Source organism: Argiope bruennichi, chromosome 5 (assembly GCF_947563725.1).
Source record: "Argiope bruennichi chromosome 5, qqArgBrue1.1, whole genome shotgun sequence".
NCBI lineage: Eukaryota > Metazoa > Arthropoda > Arachnida > Araneae > Araneidae > Argiope > Argiope bruennichi.
The window spans coordinates 14,098,605-14,121,773 of record NC_079155.1 but is presented as its reverse complement, the minus strand read 5'-3'; the positions used below and the strand labels follow the sequence as shown (position 1 = coordinate 14,121,773).

Below are 23,169 nucleotides of genomic sequence, written 5' to 3'. Positions count from 1 at the left end.
TCTTGCAGTTGATAGAGGACTTATTTAATGATTGAGCTAAGAAGTAAATATATTAAAACTAATAGAAAGTTAATTTTTAAAATTGCTTTTTATTAAATGATAGAAAAAAGCCATAAAAAGTTGGTCAAATAAAAAAAATCAACTGTATTTTATTAGGGGAAAAAAAAAAAAAAAGATGATAATCCAGTTATACCTAATTTTTAATTTTATGTTAACCTAAAATAAATGAAATAAAATAAATAATAGAAATGAAGATAATAAAGTAGATTTGAATCTTCATCCAAAATAATATAGAAAGCCAAGATTGTAGATTTTAATTGTTTAGTTTTATATCATCTTTAAAAAATTAAAATGACTATAATATGCGCATAAAATTGTATTGCAATGAATATCATTGCAATGTGCTCATATAGAAGTATAGTTTGCTAAACCAATGAAAAATATGTTTAAAAGTATTTTGAAAAATACTAAGATCAAAAAAGAAAAATATTGAATGGAATTAAAAAAAAAAGATAACTGATTTTTTTTTTTTTTTAAATTTAAAATGTTTATGGTCAGTGATATATTTCGAAGTTATAAAGAAAATGCTGGAATTTTGTTAATTTTTTATTAAAATTTTAATTTAATTTTTGAAACAAGATTTCTTAATATTGCTATCTAAGAAATAGTTAATTGCCAGCCAAATTTGAAAGCTCTAAGTCCAACAACCTGCCTCGAAAGATGCAATTTATTGATAGCATGCCAGCCTATAAATTTTATTATATTAAAAGTGTGAATAATTTTATCTCATATTTTTTAACAAAGAAAAATCGTTCAGCTTTGATTGAAAAATGAAAATGATTTGTCTTTCATTTACAATATTGCTGAAAATCAAAATTTAAAAATTTGTTAAAATAAAGAATATTATAAGATTTTATAATTAAAAAGATATATGTCTAAATATACTTTTATTTTAAAGATGAATTAAAATCTTTTTTTTTTAATTTGGAAACATTTTCGAAAGTTATTGCAGAAAAACTTCAAACTTTTTCGCTGTTTTTAAATAATAAAAATTAAAAAATTGCTCTACCAAACATTACACTTTCCTGCCCTCCTTTCCTACATATTTCTTCTTCTCTGTATACACACGCACACGTTCTCCTTTATTAGAAAAAAAAATTTGCATTTAGTAAAAAATTTATATATATATTATATGGAGAGTCCTTGCAGCCAAATGTTATTTCGAATCGCAATAACATAAAGGCATTTATTTATTCAAATTTCGCATGAAAATATTTCTATTATTATCGACTGTTGGAGACGTTTTCTTTCAAATGAAAAATAATTATACAATAATAAAATAAATGAAAAAAAATAATAAATAAATACATTTATATTTTCAATAAGTTATTTAATAAATAATAATTTTTAACAAATGACTTAAAATATTCTTAATAAATAAATACATTTTAATAATAATAAAGAATTTATTTACATCAAAATCAATTTAAAATAAAAAAATTATCAGATGAATTTCTGAAAGAGTGTAAAAGAAACGAGTAAAGTTTCAGAAAGAGTAAAAGAAACGAATCAGTTTGACGATTCCAAGTTTTGGCGGAATAAAATAAAAAACAAAATCGCGTAATAGGAAATGAAAAAGATTGGCATTATTCGCCACAAATGTGCTTATTTGCCAAATCTTATAACCCCTATTATAGCTAATCCTGCAATTGGGATAGTTCTTGTTAGCGCCTATAGATGGCTGTAGACTGCTGGCGCCGTCTACAGGCACTAATTGGAACCTAGCTTGATCCTCCAATACGTCCTCCGGTTAACTCTACCCAACAAAACAAAGCACGTTTTCTATGAGAATCACAGTTACGATCGCATAATACCTTCGACCGCAGTGAATTATTTTAATATATAAATATTTATAATTTTTTTTTCATTTATTTGTTTTTATTTTCGTAAATAAATATAATGATTTCTAAAAGGGCGAGGTAACTAAAAATGAACATTAAAAAAATTTTCAAAAATATCTAGATAGAAAAAAATATTGATTCTCTGATCGTTTTTTCTTCAATAATTCATTATACAGTGAAAGAGAATTTCTGCTTCTCTGTGGTTTCTTGTGTGAATGTTACTTTACAACTGCTGCTAAAAAATTGAATTATAACTAAAAAAACTATTAATGAAATCATCGAAATGTCTATAAACTGGTAGCAAGTTTATGAATTAATATCTTTGGATTTATTAATTCCAAACACTCAGATGAACTTTCGAGCAAAGTGAACTGAAGAGAATATATCACATGAGCAGACTTTGGACCAATGATTTCTCGAACATAGGATTAACATTTGTTTATTTTGGAAGGCAGCTTTTGAATGAAAGTCAAAATATAAAAACCTTTCTTGTATAACATATGATATTACCATGTATAAAATAGAAGAATATAAGTTATTTCAACCTTCATTAGATGAGGCTGCAATAGGCATGTACAATTCCTTCTTATTAAATGTGCCTTTTATTTTCTTTATTTTACTGTCTCCTACAATGCTAGTACTAAAATGAAATCTCAGATAAAACTTTTTTTTTTGAAACCTAACTTTACGATAACTGCACACAAATTTGCTATTATTAAATTTCAGTGAATATTTTTTATTTGACCTAACAGTTTGATTCATAGTTAAAATCCATGGTACATTGTTATTTATTTGAAAATGTATTTACTCATTTTCATTGGAGATCAGAACTCAAATAGATTTGCGATTTCCTGCTGAAGTTCTCAAAAGTGACACGTCTATTTTATAGTGCAGTGAAGTTAAATGCTTAATTCTTTGTTGTACTCTTTCCTTTAAATTTAAACTCAAATAAACAAAAAAAAGTTAGACTTTATAAATATTATACTCGCCGTTTTGATTCTGTGGGTGTTCCATCAGCTGGAACACTGCATTACTAGAACTCTAATAAGTGCAACCAATAGAGCATTGTAGTGAAGCATGGAAATGAGTGAAATCTCTTGCATATGAATGTAAAAATACTACTTTATATTTGTATAGAAGATTTAATTTGATTAAGAGTGCATGACAAGTAGGTTTGGTCAGATACATGATCTAACAGCAATTCTGAAACAGTTTCTGAGCTTTGGGAAGACATACTTCTCAGTGTTATTCCCATTACTATCAATTTGCAATGAAAGTAAGTTATAATATATTAACTTATAATATATATAAAATTAAGGATATTTATACAGTGATATAAAACTTAGTGAAATAGAAAATTGTGAGTAGAAAACAATATTATATTTATACCAGCAGAAAGTAATCTAAAAATTGCTGCTTATATTACATTTCTGTTAAATAAAATAGTCATAAAAATGAAACATTTCATTAATTTAAAAATTTCTTACATTCTTAGTTTTACAAGATGGCTTGTCAGAAATTTTTAGCTATGTTGATGTGCAAGTTGTTAATTGTCCTGACTTAAGAGAGAAACCATATATGTTGGCTGCTGAAGGTAATATTTTTATTAATTGTATAAAAAAGTGAAACAATTATCATAGAAGTATTTATTTAAGAGATAGATATTAATATCTAATATATAAAAATCTCGTGTCATGGTGTTTGTGTTCATACTCCTCCGAAACGGCTCGAACGATTTTTATGAAATTTTTTATGTGTATTTGGTAGGTATGAGAATAGGTTTAAAGTATATTTCATAATGCTAGGTAATTAGGGTGCCCTATTCCACGCTCAACGTATGATGATGAGATCAACGCTTGCTTGAAATCATCGCCACTGTGACTTAATGTTGGATAAAGTCCAGCTAAAAATGAATATGTGCCTCCAAATTCTACAAGATCCATCTGCTGACACATTCTCAGACCAATTGTTTGATATCAGGGCTTGAAAAGTTGCTATCTATGAAAATACTGGATGCATAAAATTGGCCACTAATTTCTGCACTATCGTTCATTTGCAAAATACCCTCATTGATCGCATATTTCCCGATGTACGCACACAATATATGGCAGAAAGAGCTATTTTGGCAGCAAAAAAATGTGGACGTCGACAATTTAAACTTCAAGATACAGCAGTCATTGTCAGGTGACTTGGTATAATAAATTTGCGATTCTAACGAAGCTATAAACTATCCAACAGAGTTTTTGAACTCACTGGATTTGCCAAGCATGTCACCACACCTTTTACGACTGAAAGTTGGATCTTGGGGTTATTTTACTTCGGAATTTTTTAACCCACAATATGCAATGGCACACGATTGGTCATTAAAAGAATTGATGAAAAATGTTATCGAAGCCACCATTTTGAATGGCAAGTTCCGAGCCGAAAATGTTTTGCTGCCATGAATTCCAATGATTCTTACAGACGTGCCAATATAAAAATGTTATATTTAAAGCATAAAATACCACATAACCTAATTACAGATAATATAATCAAGAATAAAGCTACAATGTAAAAAATCTGAAAATATTGGCATTTTCACTAGTATATTAGAGTAATAAATGCAAGTGCATTGAATATAATAATTTTTCATACTGAACTTTGTTTCAGCTCCTTATGCTTTTACTATATTTAGTATCTATTTTGAGTCATATTTATATGCAGAAGAGAATTCCATTTACATTGTTATCTGTGCATTGCATAACAATTATCATTTGCTTTGAATATATTGTTTATGAGTTATTATTCGTTACTGTAATACTGGTTTGTTTACAATTTTTCTTCTTCTTTTGAGTTTTTTCCTACAGCAATTTTATAAGAAATGTAAATTAAAAATGATAGAAAATTAAACATCCTTTCAAAAATTTAATTAAATTATGCTTTATAATTGAAAGTATTATTACTGCTGAGAAAACATTCAATGTTAATTTTAAAGTAAACTTTGAAACTTATTTATCCTTTTGCAATTCTTACTGAATTATGTTATTCTAATTAAAATAATCTCTTTACAAATTTTGTCAGAAAAAAAAATAAAAAAAATTAAAAATATTCCCTCAAGCTTTTTTAATCTTATCATGTCTTTATTATCTTGGTATTCTAAAACAGCTCAAAAGAATTGTTGATTTGTTGTTTTTTTCGTGGATTTCACGTGACTATAATAAGTCTGGGAGTTTTCAGTATTCCAATGTCTGATGATTGGGATAATCAGAAATATTATGAGGGATGTTGTATTTGCGAATTTGATGTCTAAATTTTAAAATATATATGGTGCCGTATGACATTTGACAAAATGACATTTGCATCCTTGCAGAGGTTTTTTTTTTTTTTTTAATGGAAATTATTCTTTGTTCAAATGAATTAGTTGAGCTGAATAAATGTTATACCTTTAAATGTCCTCTTAAAAAAAGCATCAGTCTCTAATAGTAAGGAACTGATGCTTTCATTTCGCTTGTATTGTTCTTGTTGTTCTCAGAATCCTCAAGCTTAATGAGCTAGTGAAACTATTAGGTTCCCTCTCCTGCTTCTGTAGGATATTTTTTAAGGTAAAAAATTATGCCCGATGCCAAAGGCATCACTTATGCCCAATTTATTCCATTACTTTTGAGTTATTTAAAAAAAGAAAAAATCCCTATGTTCAGTTTACTAGTAAAGCTACTTGACTTCCACTGCCACTACTAGCGAAGCCATAAGGTATGTTTAGTTAAGAATTTCTGCCTGGTGCTTTTTTTAGATGCCAAAGGCATCACATTTTCAAATTTTATTATCTAAAGTTCAAGCTAGTGCTAGTGGTTTGCAAAAGTTGTTACTTCAGAATTCTAAGAAGATTCAGCAATTGTAACTCATAAAAGTTCAAAAGGAAGTGTTTTTAGATAAAACAATCATTATCAATAAATATCATAATTTTAGTAAAAATGGTGGGTAACTATATTTGTTTGTTTCACAGTATTGTTTATGTGGTCGGCCATCTTGATTAGTGACTTTGTGCTATTGGAATCCTTGTTGAAACAAGGGGTGCACTAAACTACTATTTTACCTTTCTGAATTATTTTCACTCTGAAACTTGAATATATAATATCTGTAGTATTACTGTTCAATACTATTGTAATTGTTGGAATTGAGTTGAAATTCTGGAAGCAGAAGCTTTCTAACATTTATGAAAGTCTCGGTAAAGAAAATAATACTCACTGTTTTGTATATATTTTTAAAATTAAATATTGAGATTTATTATTACATTTTTCAGAATTTTAGACGTCAAAATATTTGTTTAGTTAAACTGAGTATGAACTGAAAATTGATTTTTGAATTCTAATTTTATTTTTTATAGCTTATATTTTTAGACAAATTATGTATAAATAAAGTTTTATAATATATTTACAAATAAATATATTATTTATTATAAAATGTATAAATGAAAATATAGTTTCAGTCTATTAATATTAATTTTTTTTTTCTTCAAATATGACTTGAAGTGAACAAAAAGTATGAATTTGCTTTCTTTTCATAAAAGTTTTCATATTAACTCAATTTTTTTTTTTTTTTTTCCTTTTTTGCAAATGCAGTTTGTAAGATGTACTTGAATAGAAGTTCTTATTTTTAAATTACATATAATGGTCTCAGAAAGGCACATTTAATGCATATTTTTCCTTTCGTATAAATGTTTTTCTTCCAATAAATTTTTATTAAAAATGAGGAATATATATGTTAAAACAAGTTTTAATTTATCCAATTTCATATAAGGACCTATTTTAAAATAAATTTTTTCGACATTAAAAAATTCTGAAAATGATTTTGGCCAAAAATATTTTTTTGACTGTTTAAAATCATAAAATTACTTTAGAAACAGTATTTAGATATTAGAAAATTATTTTCTTTTTATAATTCATAATTTTTAAAAATAAATATAGGCCTTTGTGGAAATCCATGTATAGCTGATGTTGGAGGTGTAGAATATTTAGTTCCACTTGCTAAAAAAGATAAGGTAAGCTATTGTATTTATAATTTTTTTACAATTAAGGAGAGGAAAAGTCTCCAAAATTTTAGAAAATGAATAAATATTATTTAATTTTTAAAAAAATTTAATGATTAATATTTTACTTTATGTTAGGTATATTTACATAATTTATAATCTACGAAACAAAATTTTGATGAAAAAATAAACCAAAGTTGCTGGAATTATAAAGATAAAGAGTTACAATGTATATTTTTGTTTACTGAATTCCTGGAGGAGAGAAAGCATTCCCAAACTGATAAAATTTTAAAAATTAATAAGTATAAAATATTAATTTGATTATCTGAATTCCTTGATTATTGTTAAAAGCTATTATAAATATTTTGTAGATACTTCAAACACAGTCCTCTAACATAAAGAGTTTTGGAAGATTAATAAAAATATTTTGTAACATTTTATATTTTATTACTATCTCTTTATATATAACACAATAATATGACACAAAAATCATTTTCATTATTTATTATTGAAAGGCAACAGTCAACTATAAACAAATTGCTGCATAAACATTTCAGAATGCTTTATTGAAGGTCTTTATAACTGCTTTTCATCCAACAATTTGCTTAGCTTATGAATGAAACTGGAAAATATTATTAAAAATATTGTTACAGTATTATTTAAATCTATAATCAATAAAAAGAAAGTTATGAGAAAAAAATGAAGACAATAGAAGTAGGATCAATCTGAAGGTTTAATCAAGCATGAAAATAGCTTAATCATCACCATAATCAGATATAACTTGCCTATGGAAATTGATGTTCATATTTCTGAAAATTATCTCAAAAAAATTATTTTTGAATTCTCTCAAAATTAAAAAAAAAACAAAAAAAAAAAACTTTTTTTTTTAATATGATATTATTTCCATAAAATGTTTCTCTTCATTTTTAATAATTTTCAAAATTTTTTTAATAACATTCTAATAGTGTTTTTAATGTCATGATGAAATTCAAATTCACCCATCAAAACATTTGAGTGTATGATTTTGCCAATATTGAAATTGTGACTAAAAAATTTCTTTCTCCGGATATTAATTTCAAAGTAGGTGAAATAAGGGGAAAAAATCCTTCTTAAAGATTAAACTCTTTAAAATTTTGTCAGTAATCAGAGGAAAAAAGCTGGTCATCAGAACGATTAGTCATTAAACTTGACATTTTTTAAAAACATTTTTACTAAATTTTTTCATTCTTTTTTTTTTAAATGAGAAAATTTATTTTTCTGCAGTAGTACTTAATATAGATTTCTTGAAAAAGAAAATTTTTTTATTGATATAGTTTTTATTTTTACCTTTTAAAAATAATCTGAATATTAAAAAGATATTTAAAAGAAATTTTGCTTATTATTATTATATTTCAGGTTTATGACTTCAGAGAAATTTCGAAAAATATTCGAATGCCAAATGCTTTCATTATTGGACCTGGTGCTGGGCCTAGGCCTCATATAGGAATTAATTGCGAAGTATGAATATTCTTCATGAAGAATATGACCAATCTAAATTTTATTGTGTTATGAATTTGTATTCTATATTTCTTGATACATTCTATTTTCTAAAGATTGGTTCATATAAATAGATATTTCATTTGAATATACATATTAAAAAAATTCCATGCTGAATGAATGTTTTAAAATTCATAATAATAGTTATTTATATTTTTGTGGAATAATAATGTATCTACAATAATTTATCATCTAAAAAAATTAATAATTAATTTTTTTAGATGATGGCAAACTTGAAATTAGGAGAAAATGAGAATATCAATACTCATGTAGCAAAATTAGACAAGGTAAGTGATTTACAAGATTTACATCTAAATTAAATTTCAAGATTTACTACTAATTTAAAATAGTCTATTCATTAAGATTTTAGTATAAAATGTTTAGCATATTGTAAAATAAAATTTATATAACGTGCAGTTTTACAATATGCAATAACTTTTTATTAAAAATTATTATTTGTGAGAATTTAATTATTATTTATTTTTGTAATTTCAGCAGTTTTTTAAACAATTATAAATTTATTAATGAACCTTTTTTTAAAAATGAACTACTAGATATGCCATTGTTCTTAATTAGGATAGCTCCTATGGATGTAATTAAATTTAGGTAATTTAAAACTTTCCACAAAAGATATATGTATTTCTTATTTAGTATATTTCATATTGAGGGCAGTAAAGCTTAACTGATTCTTCTCTTAAAAATATTTTAGAATTTGATAAATAATAACTGAAAAAGGAAATTGATATGTTAGATTTTTTTTCATATTCTTTTGTGCCATTTAAAAATTTTTATAGATAAATTTAATTTTTTACTTTTTTTTATAGAAATCTGTTAACCAGTCTTTTGAATTTTAAAATGAAGTATAATAGTTGTTTCAATTGTAGCATGTATCCATTGTATCTTTATCAAATTGAAAGAGACATAAAAGTATGACATTGCTTTATATATATATTAAGCAAAATGCCTTTTTTTTATTATTATGAATAGATAATTTTCATTCGTTTTATACTCTTAGTAATACTAGTAAAAGAAAATTAACATGTTATTTTTTTAAATATTCATTTGCATAATTTTAAAGTTTTTATAGAGAAATTTTATCTTTCAACTTTTACTTAATCATATGTAAAACATTGTTGTTTTATTTACAAATGGTCTCTTTTTTTTAGGATGGAGCATGTGAGCTTGTAAAGTTAAAAGATAATACTCAATTTTGTCTATTAGGAAACCTATTTATATCTCAAGGAAAGCCTGGAAAAGTATTTTTTTTGAAAATATTTTATATTTTGCTGTTGTACAAAATATATATTTAAAAAAATTATATGAATAAAAAATTATCATTATATTTATCACTAGGAAATAAAATTTCTTAAGCAAGTTCCTGTGACACTGAGCTTAAATTTGAAGGGTAATGATGTCATTTTAAGTGCCATTCCTTTTATTTATTTATTTTAGTTTTTTAAACTATTCTGAAGAAAAATTATTTATGATGATGATATTTCATTCCATGCTTATATAGCCCCACCCCCTTCTTTTCTTTTTAAAAAAAAAAAAATTAATTTCAAGCTGAGACTGTGCATTTTGAAAATGTAACTCTAATCCTTCTTATTTTAATCTAGTGTTTGTTATAGTCAATATGTTAACAATTGCTTCCAACTTTCATAAAAGTATATGTAATTGATTTTCTTTTATTAATGACGTTTATGTTTATATTATTAATATTAAATATTTTTTAATAACTTTAACACTTGTTATGTGAATAGAAATCAGTTTTGCTTGTGTTTTTTTATTTTTTAGTTTCTTAAGAGATTTTGTTTATTTAACAAATATAGCAAATTTAATGGTTTGTTCAGAAAAGTTTATTTGTTTTTAAATTGTGATTATTAAGGCTATGGTAATAATTTAAGTGACATTTTTCTAGGTTTTAAAAGTTGTTGCTAAGAATCGTAAGGGATCATCAAATTTTGTTACAACTATGCGCGAGGCACTTGCAAATATGTTTGAAAGTCCTGTTGGTGTGGGTGGTGTTTTTGTAATAAAATCTGGAAAAGCCAAACTTCACATTATGGTGAGTTGAGATTTAGGGAATTACAAATACAGATGGCATATTTTCAATTACTTATTTAGATTATTATTATAAAACTTTCTGTTTTACTAATTTTTATATTTAAAAATAGTTGATCGTTTTATATTTAAAAAAAAAAACTATATATTTCTTATAAAAAAGTGAAAGATAAATTTTCAGCAGTATATTAATGTAGTTGATTTTATAATGATTATGCAGATGAGTGTACTAAATAGTAAAATTTTATGATTTTGATTTAAATTTGTCTTTCTGTTTGCTGATAATTGGCTAAAATATATTTAAATATTATAATGATATTGTTCATGTTACTGAAATAAAAATTTCTCTATTATATTCGTTTATTTTATAAATTGTATTTTTGTAAAAAATATTCTGGTGAAAAAAAATGAAAGCTTACAAATCAGATTAATTATGCATTTTTGCTATGCTGCAGTTATTATTTTATTCTGAAAAGGTGCATTATTAATTCATGTACTGATCATTAATTACAATTTTGTTAAATTTTCTGTGTTATTAAAGCAAAAAATTGCAACAATTTTTTCTTATATAAAGTGATTTTTTAAAAACATTTTTCATTGGATATTTTGTTTCCACTAATATAATTAGACTTCTCCTTTATTTTCAACTATAATTTGAATGTTATCTTCCAGATGATAACTTTTTTTAATGAAATCAGGATTAATTTATTTTATATTATAAGGTAATGTGGAAAATATATCCATAAAGTAATTTCAAAGCTGCATTTTTAACTTTTAAAATTTGAAAATAATTATTCTAAAGTATAAATTTAACACCATTTTTTAAAATTTTTGCTCATTAGCCTGATTATTCTGAAACTCCTTTGAAAAGTACTGAAGATGTGAACAATTGGTTAAAATTTTTTAACATGCCAGCTCCTTTATCATGCTTGAGTGTCTTTGTATCGTCTGATCCTGTAAGTTCTGATATTTTTATTTATTCATGAATTATTACCATATTGTTTTTGTTATTATGTTTTTTTACATCAGAATTTTTTGTGTTAGTGTGTTTCATATTTGTGCATGCTATGTAAATATTTCCAGCTAATGCATAAAAAAAATCACAAAAGCATGTAAGATTGCTGATCATTTAATTCTATCTCAAAGATTAATGTTTCTTATTTAATGTACAAAAACTTATCTTATACATGTAAATTTAAAATATTTTCTAATATTCATGAAGTAATTTTAATAATTCTATTCTTTTTTTATTTCATTATAAAAGGAATTTTTTCCTCCTTCCACTTGTAATGATCATTGCAGATATGAAAAGTTGGTACAAAACACCACATGATTTGTGTGTGTGCTTGATATGAATGCAATATATTTTATGCTTAAAGAAAAATAGCTTAATTTTTTTCCCTAAAGTGTTAAATAAAACATCATGTAATGTTATGTAACTTGTAAATGATTAATTAAATTACAGCAAAGCAATAAATGAAAAATACACTATTTTTTTTAGTTTTGTAGCTTTATTATTCTTAGTTACATTATGTATCATACATTGGAATTTTTTTATTACCAATACTGATTTTGCATTCGTAAATAATTTATGCTTGTGATTATTTTTACTTTTTTTTAATTCTTTGTTTAATATATTTTTTTCATATTTAAATTAATATAATGACATTTGCTTTCTCGCCTTTTATTTTAAAAAATCAAATTCCATATGTATTTCCTTTATCATCATGCATTTTAAAATAAAAATATGAATAGTTATTAATTTTGTCAAAAAGTTAGAAAATAAAAGTTGGATTGTATATTATTTTTGATATATTTATATTTGTGATGAGCCATATTTATGAAATATGACTATAACAAACGTTTGTTTGTATTACACTGAAACTTCAGTTTGGCATGAAGGTCTTGACTTAATAAATATTATTAATTCAGTGAATAGTACAACTATGCACATAATCAGAAGCTCAGAATAAAATTAGGATAATTTGTGCCATTAAAGATAATGATTTAAAAGTTTAACAATACATATATCAACTTTTAAACTAAAGAAATCAATTCTGTTGTCAAAATATTAATTTTCAAAAAAAAAAAAAAATAGATTTGAAATTGTGAAAACATAAGTTTTTAGACTGAAACACTCTGAGGTTAAGTCAATTACGGACCCTCTTTCAGTGAATATTTTTAAGGAATTGGGCCAAGAAACTTTCATTTCTTAAATTTATTTATATTGTCATAAAAAAAAAAATGACACATGTTTAGAAAAAACTTCATAGAATTCAAGTCACAAGTGATGAATAATATTCTCTCATTACAGTTTAAATCTATGGTTCAAAATGATGGCCTTCTAATTTCTTATCTAAATTTTAAGAGGTTGAAGAGATAATTGGGCTATGTTTCAGTGCACATTTTGAATTCTATATGCGAATACCATTCCTGAACTGAGGTTGAATCCAGATTCAGTAGATTATTATTATAACTTTTAATCATGATCATGAAAGATTTTTTTTGTAACTTTATTTTAGTTCAAATTCTATGCACTTAATTTCTTAGATTCAATAACAGAATAAAATAACAATATTTAAGTTATAATTTTTGCTTTCCCACATTTGAAAAACATTTTTATAATGATATAGTATTTGATCATTCATTGTAATCATTTGGGATTCTATAAATTTGAAATCAAACATTATGAGTAGAAAATATTAATTTATGAAAACATTTTTATAACTAAGATAAAAATAAATATAATTGATTTGATGATAATTTTGCAAATGATTTGAAACAAAATGAAGATTCCCCCCCCCCCCAAAAAAAAAAATTCAGCAACTTCTTCTCTATTTGTTTATGCAAGTATTGAAATTACTGCAAAAGAAAGTAATGTTGATATTTATTTATACTCTATTTCACCCTAACTTGGCAGTATTGTAAAAGACAGAAAATGTGACGCTCCACATTGGGAAAGAGTTCCCCATCAATTTTGACTTTAAAATAGCTAAAATGCGCAGAAATTTATCAAATATTATAAATTACAGAAATCCTTTTTTTTTTTTATCAGTATTCATTTAAAAAAATTTTTCAAGTTAGAAGTTCTTATCTGTTAAGTATTTTGTAAATAAAGCGAACGAATAAAACCAAAAGAATGACACGATGAATTTCACTTTGGCTAGAACCGGTCTTCATGGTCAAATATTTTTTATGATTTTCTTGTATGTTTCCGCCAACTTTGCTTCATTCGCTTTGCAATCTATATTATCATTACTCATACTTTTTTATTCTCGCTTTTTTACCAGCTGATATTTTTGATCCTGTTAATCACATTAGTAGTTATTAGTTTTGATTGTTGAATATTTATTCAATTCGTCATTTCTATTCACTTCTAAAATGTCTGAAAAAATATTATCACCAACTGCAGTATAGGTACCTTCAAGATGAGTGAAACCAACAAAAAATGAAGCACTCAGAAACATATTAAATGTTTATTCTTGACTCCGAGAAGAAAATCCTTCAAGATTTTATCAGTCAAATCGTCGATAAAGTTTCACATCTTACAGGTGTTTCGCAAAGAACAGTTTTCTGTTTAAAAAAAGAAATAAAGGCATCCAGTCCTTTAAGTACCTCTGGAAAGAAGCGACTAGGCTCAGTAGGTAAACATTCAAGTCTTATAAAATATGACGATTTTACATTATCCTGTATTTGACAAAAAAATTTCCATTCATTTTTTCATAGAAATGAGAGCCCAACAGTGGATAAAGTTTTAAAAGATGTGAACGATAATACAGATATCTTCTCGAAAAACATTAGCCGAACTACGCTTTACTGAATATTGAAAAACGATGAAACGAAATGAAATAACTTTAATGATTTATTAAAATAATGTATCAATAATGTTGAACAAAATAATGAAAGTAAGGAAAAAATTAATTATCTGATTTAAAATGATAATATAATAAAATTAATAAATATTTACTATTTGTCGAAAAATTTGTGAGATAAAGTTTCGTCAGCTATCTGCATTTCTAGTAACTTTATACTTTAAAGTAACCCAGTTCCCCTCATAATGACTGTGATTCGGCATACCTAGAATATACATTACTGCCAAGTTAGGGAGAAACAGTATAGCATTACATAATATTTGGGTAAATAATGCTAAACTATGAGTTTGTAAGCTCAATAAACAACACTACTTATTGTATCTGAAATAAAATGATTGCACATTTTGCCACATAGCAAACAAGCTGTAAAACAATGCTTTTTGTCTTTTTCGCTCTCTAAAGAATTCTCAAGAAAGTTTTTAATACTTTTATACAATATCAGAAAATAACATTAGATTACTGATAAATTTTTATATCATTTGCAAAATTTAGTATATTAATAAATTTTATACGTTGAAAGGAAACTTATGTTTATTATTGATTTTTAGTATCTATTTATATAGCATTGTTGATTTGTAAACTTTTAGGTGTGCTACTTCTGTATTAAGGAAAATAAAGTTCTTAATAAAATTTTGAATTTTTTTACTTAACCCTTTGAAATGTGAATAAAAAAAATCATCATGAGATGCCCATTATTTGACTTTCTTAGCCCAAATAAGCAATTTCGGAAATAGAAAAAAAAATTAGTACAAGGGAGCAACAGAAGATTATTTATTAATTACATTTTAATGTATAATATGCTTTATTTTCACTTTATCAATTATTACATAGCAGAAAAAAATGTCACCTCGGGCAATACAATGGATTTACGAGATATTTTAGGCTGCCAATGATGTACACCTTGTACACAGTTTATTGTCTGATGCCATTTTCATGAATGTAAGTGAATTAAAAATTGTCTTCCACAAGAGTTTAGTCAAAGTTTGACCATTATCCTTGAAAGAATGTGCAAATTGAGATTTTAATGGGTGGGTATTCTGGAAAGTTATTGCGCTTTATTGATGAAATAATTGGTTTATTTCATTGTTTTAAGAGATGCATATATTTTTAATATACATTAATTCTTAATATTCTGTTAAACAGGGATTGAATTTGCGAGTGGAACACACTCATTGCTTCAGTGACCATGGTGTTGGTGGCCATTATCATGAGGATACTACTCCTGAGGATGTTGAATATGAAGGTTATTTCAGTCTTGCTGAAACTTTGTATAGAATTGATCAGCCTTATGAAGTTACTGATTTTGGAAAAGATTGAAGCTCATGTTTGCAAAATCTTTATCACATTTTACTTTTAAATGTAATAATTTTTTATTCAATTGCTTCAGAGAAACAATTTTTATTAGAAAATGCTCTTTACAGGTATTATTTTTCTGTAAGTCTTATTATAAAGAATGAAAAAGAAAAAAGAATGGAAACCATTTTGTTACTTGTATGTTTTGTGCACAGAGAAGGAGAAACAGAAGTCTCACTCTCATAGACTCTAATGGTAACTTCCCATAGACAGCAGCGCCACTAACTTCCCGCAATTGAACTAACCGGACTACGTCATCACAGCAGGAGAGGATGCTTATTGCCATGACAACGATGTAAAAATTTTTGCAATTGCTATCGTCATTTTTCTAATTTTTTATCATGTTTTGACAATTACGAAATTTAGGAGCAAACGTAATTTTTTTATGCATTGCTAATTTAAAATTACTATTTAGTCATCAATGTAAGGAGATTTTCAGCTTTTTCAACAGATTGGAGTAGATTTTATTCTTTATTTTTATGATCAACAGACTGAAATCTTAAGCAAGTTTTGCTTCTCATTCATTTGTTTGAATAATCCATTCCATGACTATCATTAAAAAAAATTCCAATATAGCATCCTTTCCTCACTATTTCCTATCACACTCTCCTATTTCTCTGTGCTTTGTGTTGAGATAAAAAGCTTTATTTTTGTAATGATTTTTTTTTGTATTTATTGATTTAAATGAAAATCAATTTATTAAAATATGCTGTTATAATTGTTGTCATAAAATTTTAAAATTTATACATGTTTATTTTTTTAAAGAAATATATCAATAAAATTTCTTGAATAAGAAATTGTTATATGAAATTTTTTAAATGTCATTATTTTTAAACACATCAGTCTTTCTTTAATGTAATAGTGAAGTTTTGAATGCTGTTCATACTTAAATCTTACAATTAGCAAAATATTTTATTAATTTAAATTTCTAGATTTACCAACAAAATATTTTCAAGAGCTGTATATTTAGTTCTAGTTGTTTATATTATAAAAAAGTATCTGTTTAATATCTACAAAATGCAGAATGTTGAAATGTCGAAGAATATATTTGTCTGAAAATTTTAAAAACAACTTACTTCAGTAAGTTGCTGATTGGTCACAAAAATTTCTTATGTAAAATGTTGGTTAAAGTAATTTTTTTGCATCAAACATGAAGGAGAGGAATTTCAATTTTTCAGAATTTAGAACAAGTAAACATTGTTATATGTTAGAAATGCCAATTTTAATCCATTAACTTTTGCATAGGATATTTTTAATCTTGCTCTTTTTTTTAATTGGAATTTCTAGAAGCTTGTACCTATTATTGTCTGTGTCTTCATGGAGGGAGGTTGGCTAGAAGGAGAAGATGATAACTGGCGAAACAGAGTATCTCATTTATTATGAGAGGCGAGATTAAATTAGATGTATTGCTGTGGCTTTGATAGTATACAAATGAGTAGAAGGGATTCAATCTTGCAAGTGTTCTTATTGATAATGAAATTCACTATAGCTCAGATGTATTTGATTTTGATGGAACATTGAAAAAGTATCATGATACAGAATTGGAACAAAATGGTGATTCTGATTTGACTGATAAGACAATTATGGATTAATTATTTATATTGGTAATGAAGGAAGAAGAGCGAGTAAATACCCTCATCAAAGAATTCTTGAATGTAGTCTTGCAACATGATATGCTTACATATTGAGATTCCTTTCTAATAAGTTTCTTCCATTTTAGACTCTTTATTTTGGTTTTTTTTTAATCGAAGATATTGTAATAGATTGTACATATATTTTAATTTTATTTATTCAGAAGCAATTCAGCTAAAAAAAAAATGCTAAGTTTTCAACTTGTGCAGAAATGAAAGTGCTCTTTGGATTATTATTGTATGCTGATGTTCTAAAAGCTGCATACTTGAATGTCAAAGGTTAATGGCTTGTAGATGGAACAAGTATCCCAATATTTTTTACTACAATGGTGATTAACCACTTTTACTTTTTCATTCAATGTTTGTTCTTTGATGATAACCATAGTTTTCAGGAAAAGAAAGCAACAAATAAATTAGCAATAATAAAAAGTGATCTTTTGTTTCCAAAAAGTATACAAAGTTTCTATACATTGTTAAATTGATCTCCTGTTGTGATAGGTGCCAGTTTGACCAATATATCAAATCAATCAGCATAATATGTTATTAAAATTTTTGTATTGGGAGATTCTCGTACATTTTACACATGCAGTTTAGAAGTTTGCTTAAAGTGCCACCTAACCTCTTGCTATTGCAATTGGTTTATGATATACCTTTCAATGTTGGATTTTTAGTGAAAAATAAACTTCCACTTATTGGAAAAGTTAGAAGAAATAGAGAAAATTCAAAGGAATTTTTAATACACTCTTCAACTGCTCTTTTTTGGGGTCTTACAAGAAAATATTCTTAACTTCTTAGGTACCAATATATATATATATATATATATATATATATATATATAGCATTATCTGTATTCTACCATGATGTACAATACAAAAATAAGGGATTTATGTAAACATGAAGTGACACTTGATTAGAGGAGTTGATACAGTAGATGAGATGTGTGGAACATATTTACTGCAGGGGTGTTTGTGCTCCGGGGAAACCCCGGAATTCCGGGGATTTTGAACTTCGATACCCGGAAATTCCGGGGATCGTCGTTCAAAAGGAAGTAGGAATAATAATGAATTATTTATTTTGATCTGGGTAATTTTGTTTGCTTTGAAAGCAGAAAACGCAAGGTCAGTGTGTGTGGTGAAAACTTTTCCGTTCTTTCTCCAAAGGCAGTGATAATGCGTGAAAAGGGGGAAAAAAACTTCTTTTTTGTTCTTTCCTTATTGCGAGTTATGACTCATTCCCCCGGTTCTCGGACATTCTCTTCTGGATTCTTTTCGGCAAGTAGGCGCGGTAGAAAAAAAAGGGAGAGACTTCGTTTGACCAGATGTGCGATCACGTGACCTGGGTTCAAAGGTCTTAATTTTGCAAAATTAATGGTTATTAATTTTGCAAAAAAAGTAATTAATTCAACTTTTATAATTAGGTCATTCAATACTTCATAATCGTAATTTTTCATTTCTCCCCCCCCCCTCTCGAAACTCCAAAATGTCGGTAGTAAGTCCGTAAAAGTTTCAGGGGATTTTTTGGGGTCCCACAAACACCCCTGTTACTGTCCAGGAAGAATCATCATTGCTGTAGATTATTTTCTTGGAGCTGCTAAAAACAGTAGATATAAATTCAGCTATCATTTATGGAGGCAATAATAATAAATACAAGATATTACTTGATACAGATTATTTCAAACAACCTGTAGTTGACTTTAATTGTAGTAAAATTTATCTGCACAAGTAAGCAATGATGAAAACTTTTTAAAGTACATCCATTTTTTAAATAGTTTCAGCTAGAAGGTATTATTGTATTCGTTGAAATTGATTCCCTTTAATTTCATATTTTAGGTAAAATGATAAAGAAATGCACAGCATAACAAACAGAATGCTATAAGGGACCCCTAAAATAGTACATATTACAAGTATATCAAAATTCGAATTTTCAAAATATTTTGCTGGGGAATCCATTAAAAGAAAGATACATGAATCGTGGTCATCAGGCTGGTCGCCAGAGGTGGCTAGTACAGAATAACATCTTGTCTTTATGCTTTTGAATCAAACCCCTTCAGATGTCCACTTCTTAGCAATTATCTTTTACATATGAAAGAATGTTTTTATTTGAATTTCATTTCAGGTCCAAATCAATACACATTTGACTTCAATGCATAGTTTGGTATGTTAACAAAAGGATCTTTCAAACCTTTGCAGGATTAATATACATCCGTCTGGCAAATGTTGGTTAAATCAAAATCTTCCAATCGTGAAGCATACATCCTTTTTTTATTTTCATGAAATGTTTGAAAAGTTTTACATATATATACTAATAATCTATTGCAAAGACAAAAATGGGTGTGGTTTTCACTTTTGTAAAAATGGGAATGAAGCTATTGTTTGCCATTATTTATTCAATTGCATTGTCATGAATACATAATCTCTTGGTTAGATGCATTATATTTCGTGAAAGATCAATTTGACATGCAATACACAATAGAGATTTAGTTTTACAAACTTATTTAATTTGTGCACCTCTCAGATTCGAATTCATTTCTACCATCAAAAGCTTTCTATATCAAGCTTTTCTTGGGTACACCAAGAAACAAAATATCAAAGTATTACAGTATTATCTTAGTACATTGTTGTGCCTTGGTGATATTATGCGTTGTGTTCTCTAACTATGAAATATATTTGTACCATGACTGGAATAAAAATATTTATATAAAATATACAAGATTGATAAAATTTTCAATAAATATATTTTGCTTTAAATATTTTTTTATTCCATACAGATTAATAACTCAAAGAGAATTATTAGTAAATTAATTGAAAGCAAATAATTAAGCATTGAGCATGAATAGAATTTTCAGAAAATAACGATTTAAAAAAAATGTCTGAAGAAAGGCTTAAAAACAAACTCTTGCTATTAGCCTTCTAAGCTTTATAAAATTTATCTTGTTTTTAAAGTATTTTTAAAAAGTACAAAATTAAAATTGTGAGCTAAAATTATAAATTACGAGAGATTAAGAGTATTTAAAACTAATATTTATTAATAGATAATGTCAATATATTTTTTTGGCAACAAAATAACTGATTGGTGTCTATGTCAAATAAAATTACCAGGTTAAAGTATCAGGTATAATCGAGTACTTGTGTCAATCATCTGATGTTGTAAAACTGGGTATCAACTCAACCTTCATCTCGATTCACGGAGGAGACTTGGTTACATTTTGAAAGGAAAAGAATAAGTTAACTATATTAGGTATAATTATTTGATAGAACGAAAACAGGTATCAACCAAACTCTGATAAAGGTTTTTAAAATATTAAAATTGCATGTCTAACAAAATCTGAAGTTTACAAATATTTTGCTGGTAAAGCCATTAAAACAAATGGCAAAGTATTAAAAATTTTTAGCAATCATTAATCCCAGCGAACCAACTACCCGTCAAAGGCGACTAGCCAGTTAATATAAAAAAATCCTAACATCAAACAAAATGTTAGATGTGGTGGTGGTGGGGAGTCTTATTTTAAGTTTAAAAAATACACAAAGTCAATTGAAAAGTGTGTGGCATTTCAGATAAATTTAATAACTTTCTTAGACTGATTAAGAATTGTCTCGCGCATAAACTGATCGAGGGCTACACAAGGAATCACATTTCCACCGTTTGTCTGACTTTTTGATGACCACCCATTAACTGCGTCATTTTGGTGTATAGTACATAATGACATTTTCAAAAGCATGACGCATTCCAAGGCTAATCAACGCATACTTTAATAAGTCAAACATTTATAAGCAGAAACTAATTTGTTATATATGATGAAAAAAATAAACGACTTTTTGATTGCTCTAAAAAACAGACCTTTGGACTTAAAACTAGAAAATTTGACCTGCATTTAAAGCATAGGTGATTGTTAAGAGAATAAAATATGAGCAAAACTTTCTTAATTAAAAATTTATATCCTTCTCGCTTCAAGTGTACAATTGCACATAAGTTTATTCTCTCGTATACGATGCATGGATATAGTATAGGGAAAACCCAAAAAATTTGAACTCTAGATTTTAATGAATCTCGATATTTTAGACCTCCTTGAGTTAGTAAAAACACATTTTTGAGAAATGGCCGTCTGTTTGCGACAAAGATAACTAAAAAAACACTTCGATGTTGAAAGATGAAATTTGGTATACGATCTTTTTATACCAAATTCGTATATTTCCATCAAATTCTGCTTTGAGAAAGTTAGTCTGTTCGAATATAAGTAATCGTGTTACTACAAAACCAAGAGAAAATTTGGCACACGGATTCAATTTCTATGTGTAGACATTATCAATTTTTGAAACAAATCCAATAAAGGGTTGGCCTGTCGGTTTGTATTTTCAGAAACATGTAAACACGATACGTAAAAAAATGCAATGACTTAAATATAAACAAATTTGGTATGCGATTTTGCGACTAGAATTATAGGTGTCAAAATTGTTCCAATTTGTTTTATTGTTTGGGAAAAACGCGCCAAGAGCAAAAATTGGAGTTTCGGCTTCTATTAACCACATGTCAAGGATTTGTCATGCCAGAGAATGCCTTGCATGGCATACAATAGTTATGAAATATTAGCCTTTGGCGGGAATTTAGTATTCTTACTGAATTAAACAGGTTATTCTTAACGAGTACTTTGGTGATTAATCCCTGGTATGACGTTAATAATAAGCGACAATCGAAATGGTGCTTTAGACACGTTTTTCGCAACCGATTGGAACAAAGATTTGAAATAAAATCGCATTTGTAGTCGCAAAATCCCATACCAAGTTTGATACATTTAAATCCTTGCGTTTTTGAATTATCGCGTTTACACGATTCTGAAAGTACAGACCAACAAACAATCATCCCGTTTATGGATTTGGCTCAAAGTTTGACAGATGTCTACACTAGAGATGTTGAATTTGTGTACCGAATTTTATCTAGCTCTTATCGTTTTGCAATTATCGAATTAAGATATTCGAGCAGAATTTGATAGAATCTAATTTGGTGCAAAGACCATATTTCAAATTTCGGCCATCTACCTCAAAGAGTTGGCGAGTTTGTCACAGACGGACGTTTTCCAAAAATATTTTGCAAACTCAAAGGGGTCTCGTAGAGAGTCCAAAACTTCTAATTCCAATTTTTTGACGATTACTATGTATTTTCTCTATGCTACGTATATAAAAAATTGAGAGCTAGATTCAAGGCAAAGTTAAACTATAGTGCGCCAATGCTTTGCAATTCATTCTCTGGCATGACAAGTTTAGTAAGCGAGAAAGTTTTGGGAAGAACACTCCAGCTGGGTTCTTTCCTTGCATTATAAAGGTTAACAAATTAGCCTTTCCGCTATACAATTTTTCCGTTATAAGGTTTTAGAAGTATTTAAACATTTTACAATAGTTCATCGTTTTAATTTATATGCACGTTGTTGCAATAGGTATTGTAAAAACTCATTTTAGAAGATCCTCTGAATTAAAACAATGATAAAAGTGGACTAATCGCAACTGGTCAATTCGCCGCCATTTTCTATTTAAAAATCTTATGTTCAATTAGTAGCCGCTTACAATAAGAAATCTGGAATTTTGCATATCTCAGAAAATTTGGCGAAGTGAAACTAAAGGATTGGCAGAAAACGCTAGCATTGATTTTAACTTCTGCGACATATCCCATTAGTAGTCATACATCACAACACAAAACAATTGTTTTGATAATGGAGGCGTGATTTTTTCCAAACTGTTTCGCACAAGCTAGTAAACATTAGAACCCGGTTAGCCGACTTGTAGATTCATCTACGCAGCACATCTCGATTGAAGCCGATT

The 23,169-nt window shown here is 26.8% G+C and overlaps 1 protein-coding gene across 1 annotated transcript; it reads left to right on the top strand.

Annotated features, from left to right (window-relative positions):
• Positions 1–2,290: 2,290 nt before the first annotated feature.
• LOC129969455 (ester hydrolase C11orf54 homolog) lies at positions 2,291–16,525 on the top strand. The gene is made up of 9 exons (XM_056084031.1): positions 2,291–2,470; positions 3,397–3,495; positions 6,845–6,918; positions 8,302–8,403; positions 8,664–8,729; positions 9,609–9,698; positions 10,361–10,507; positions 11,346–11,459; positions 15,519–16,525. Exons 1-9 carry the CDS (start codon positions 2,413–2,415, stop codon positions 15,690–15,692), a joined length of 924 nt encoding a protein of 307 aa, XP_055940006.1. The 5' UTR covers positions 2,291–2,412; the 3' UTR covers positions 15,693–16,525.
• The last annotated feature ends 6,644 nt before the right edge of the window (positions 16,526–23,169 follow it).

What these genes read in the sequence shown, in the direction of transcription:
- LOC129969455 (XM_056084031.1), top strand. Translation starts at nt 2,413, where the DNA reads ATGTATAAAATAGAAGAATATAAGTTATTTCAACCTTCATTAGATGAG. An exon ending in CACTTGCTAAAAAAGATAAG is followed by an intron (nt 6,919 to 8,301) that starts GTAAGCTATTGT and finishes ATTATATTTCAG; the next exon opens with GTTTATGACTTCAGAGAAAT. An exon ending in ATGTAGCAAAATTAGACAAG is followed by an intron (nt 8,730 to 9,608) that starts GTAAGTGATTTA and finishes TCTTTTTTTTAG; the next exon opens with GATGGAGCATGTGAGCTTGT.